The 3,454-nt window shown below is 54.1% G+C and overlaps 1 protein-coding gene across 2 annotated transcripts in view; it reads left to right on the top strand.

The window, feature by feature from the left end:
• The first annotated feature begins 325 nt into the window (after positions 1–325).
• The window catches only part of LOC116547320 (glutathione S-transferase theta-4), an 8,013-nt gene continuing 4,884 nt past the window's right edge, over positions 326–3,454 (top strand). The window contains exons 1-2 of one of the 2 annotated variants that reach the window (XR_004267027.1): positions 326–1,660; positions 1,990–2,077. Coding sequence is in view for 1 of the 2 variants with exons in the window: in XM_032273305.1 (XP_032129196.1) it covers positions 492–603; positions 1,990–2,077 (200 nt within the window). In the remaining variant the exon portion in view is untranslated. The remainder of the gene's footprint in view (positions 1,661–1,989; positions 2,078–3,454) is intronic. The other variant, XM_032273305.1, reaches the window with a different exon arrangement.

Raw genomic sequence — 3,454 nt, 5'->3', positions numbered from 1 at the left:
CTGGCTCGATTCAGCTGTGGATAGACCCAGTCCCTACTTCTAGAATCTTCCAGGGATAATTCTCATCGCCTCCTGCTCATTCTACACCCTGCAAAGCCCCTTTCGCCAGGTTCTGCCAGGAAAGTCAGGCCCTGGGAATTCCCAGGCATAATCCCTTCTCAGATGGGGTGTCTGTGAGGGGGCGCCACGGGGCACAGACACATGTGGCAGGGGAGAGTAGGGTCACAGCTGCCCCACCTTTGCCATGGGCCTCTCCCCAGCCTACTCCTGGGCCTCCTTAGAAGCTTGAGGCTGTGAGAATTGCAGCTCCCTGGCCTTGTGAGAACTGAAGGTTCCCTGGCCTTATGACAACACAAACGGAAACAAGAAGTTCCAGAATACAGGGTCCTGTGGCCAAATGGGAGAGGGCACAGGGCCAGGGGCCCCGGCCAGACACAGGCCCAGGTCTGCAGCTGGCCGGCTGAGGCTGTGGCGCCCGGCATTGTCTCAACATGGCCCTGGAGCTCTACATGGACCTGCTGTCAGCACCCTGCCGGGCCGTCTACATCTTTTCAAAGAAGCACGACATCCCATTCACCTTTCAGTTTGTGGATCTGCTGAAAGGTCAGCTTCCACTGCTGCCCAGCAGGCCTGGTCCTGGGGGGAGGCAGGGCACACAGCTTGGGGCTTATTTTTTTTTCTTGTTTCTTGATGGAGTCTCGCTCTGTCACCCAGACTATAGTGCAGTCGCGCGATCTTGGCTCACTGCAACCTCCACTGGATTCAAGTGAGTCTCCTGCCTCAGCCTCCTGGTAGCTGGAATTACAGGTGCATGCCACCACATCCAGCTAATTTTTAGTGTTTTTAGTGGAGACTGGGCTTCACCATGTTGGCCAGGCTGGTTTCGAACTCCTGACCTCAAGTGATCTGCCCACCTCAGCCTCCAAGTGCTGGGACTACAGGCATGAGCCACCACACCCAGCCTGATTGGGGTGTTTCTGAGAAGTAGAGACAGAGACAAGGGAGTCCCCTGAGAGGTCCACGGGGAAGGAAGAGAAGCCAGGGGGCTGTAGGCTGCGTCCCTACAGCCCACCTTAGCCAGTCCCCACTAATGACAGTTCTTACACCGGAGATGAACAGGCTCTTCTAGGGGAAGGGGGAAGGAAGAGCGGCTGGGACTCCCTGGGCTCCCACCAGGCGCCCTCACTTCCTGGTGGGAGTCTAGGACCTTGTGAACGCAGCACCTGCCTGCCAGGTTGGCAGAGGGGGCAGAAGTGCACAGTCTACACCCATCCTCCCCAGTGTTCCGAATGGCTCAGGGCTCTACTGACCCCAAGTGAGGGTCAAAGGTCTGGGCTCCAACTCCATCCCAGGCACACAGGGGCTCCAAGAGTTCAGCCTGCAAAAGCAGAAGCCTTTGGAGCACAGAGGAAGACACAGAAGCTGTGGAAAGAAACAGGGTGCGAGGGGAGCCCTGGAAATGTTTCCAACAGGAGGCAGCTGGTCCAGGAAGAGCTTCAGTTCCTGCCCCCACATCAGGTTCCCTGTTCAGACGACCCCAATTGCATCCAAGAGGCTCCCCTTTGGATGTCCAGCCGTGTGCTGGGCCCGGCTTCCTTAGAGCAAGGACAGAGCGAGGGCGATGGGAGCGGGACTAGGACCCAGGCCCTCAGGGCTTCAGGTGATTCAGAGGCTGTGGCTGCAGATCCTGCTTTGTGGGCGGGCACTGGAGGCCTGCAGCTTCTGGGCCAAAGGGTCATCCTGGTCCTGGGACACAGGTAGGAGGCACGGGAGTCACCAGCCCTAGGGTGGAGCAGGCTGGGAGCCAGCAGTTCTTATCCCAGTCTGGTTCTGCCACTGCCTTGCCCTGTGACCTGGGGTGAGCCTCGATGTCCCTCCAGGCCTCAATTCCCTCTTCCTGAGAAAAGAGGGAGGCATTTGTGTCTCTGGGAGTCTCAGTTCTCTCTCCCCTGGAGTCCCACAGCCTCGGACCTTTCCTGCTTCTCCCAGGTCACCACCACAGCAAAGAATACATTGACATCAACCCCCTCAGGAAGCTGCCCAGCCTCAAAGACGGGAAATTTGTCTTAACCGAAAGGTGAGTCTTCCCCAGAGCCCTCACACTGTCTGTCTCTGCTCCTCCTGGGAGACTCAGTGGGAGCATCTGTCTATTTACCACGGAAAATCTCACAGGTACACTAAAGTGGAGTGAATGCTGATGAACGAGGGTCATGATGAACCCCGCAAACCCACCGCCCAGCTCCAACTGCTGCCAACTTGGGGTCCATTTTACATCAGTTCTGTTCCCCTGCCTTCCAGACACCCCATCATTTCATAATGTCTAGGGGCCAGCTCATGTCTATAATTCAGCACTTTGGGAGGCTGAAGCGGGTGGATGGCCTGAGCTCAGGAGTTCAAGACCAGCCTAGCCTAGACAACATGGCACAACCCCATCTCTACAAAAAATAAAAAATGTAGCCAGTGTGGTGGCCCGCACCTGTAGTCCCAGTTACTCAGGAGGCTAAGGTGGAAGGATCGCTTAGGTGGAGGTTGCAGTGAGCCACGATTACGTCATTGCACTCCAGCCTGAGCGACAGAGTGAGACTCCATCTCAAAAAATAAAAATAAGTAAGTAAATAAATCAAAAAACGTTAGAAACATACCTCTAAGAGGTAAGGGTTCTTAAAAAAAAAAAAAAAAGGCGGGTGAGGTGGCTCATCCCTGTAATATATGCACTTTGGGAGTCTGACGCGGGAGGATTGCCTGAGGTGGGGAGTTTGAGACCAGCCTGATCAACATGGAGAAACCCCCTCTCTACTAAAAATACAAAATTATCTGGGCCTGGTGGCGCATGCCTGAAATCCCAGCTACTCAAGAGGCTGAGGCAGGAGAACTGCTTGAATCCCAGAGGTGGAGGTTGGGGTGAGCCGAGATGGTGCCATTGCACTCCAGCCTGGGCAACAAGAGCAAAACTTAAAAAAAAAAAAAAAAAAGCAACAGGCTGGGCATGGTGGTTCATGCCTGTAATCTCAGCACTTTGAGAGGCTGGCATGGGAGGATCACTTGAGGTCAGGAGATCAAGACAACAGTGAACTCTGATTGCAACTGCACTCCAGCCTGGGCTATGACAGAGTGTAGCATCACTACGATACCATCAGATACCTAATACAATTAACAGTAATTCCTAGAATTATCTACTATCTGGTGCCTGTTCAAAACTCTCTGATTATCTTCTAAATATTTTCTTGGCAGTTTCTTTGGATCAGGTCCAAAGGAGATCTGAGTCTTGCAGCTGGTTGCTGGGTCTCTCTTCCACTTTTAATCCATAGCTCTCTCCATGCCCTGACCTTTTCACCTTGGCATGGCTGCTGTGATGATGACAAAGGAACCCTTGTCCTGTGGAGGTTCCCATAGCAGCCATCAATCAGCAAGGCCTAGGACGTCCCCTCTAAAGCATGTCTCCCTCCGTCCCCCC

This window comes from Sapajus apella, unplaced genomic scaffold (assembly GCF_009761245.1).
Source record: "Sapajus apella isolate SASKATOON/1434 unplaced genomic scaffold, GSC_monkey_1.0 scaffold2672, whole genome shotgun sequence".
Lineage (NCBI taxonomy): Eukaryota > Metazoa > Chordata > Mammalia > Primates > Cebidae > Sapajus > Sapajus apella.
Note: the sequence above shows the minus strand (reverse complement) of the source record. Positions and strands in the feature narration are given on the sequence as shown.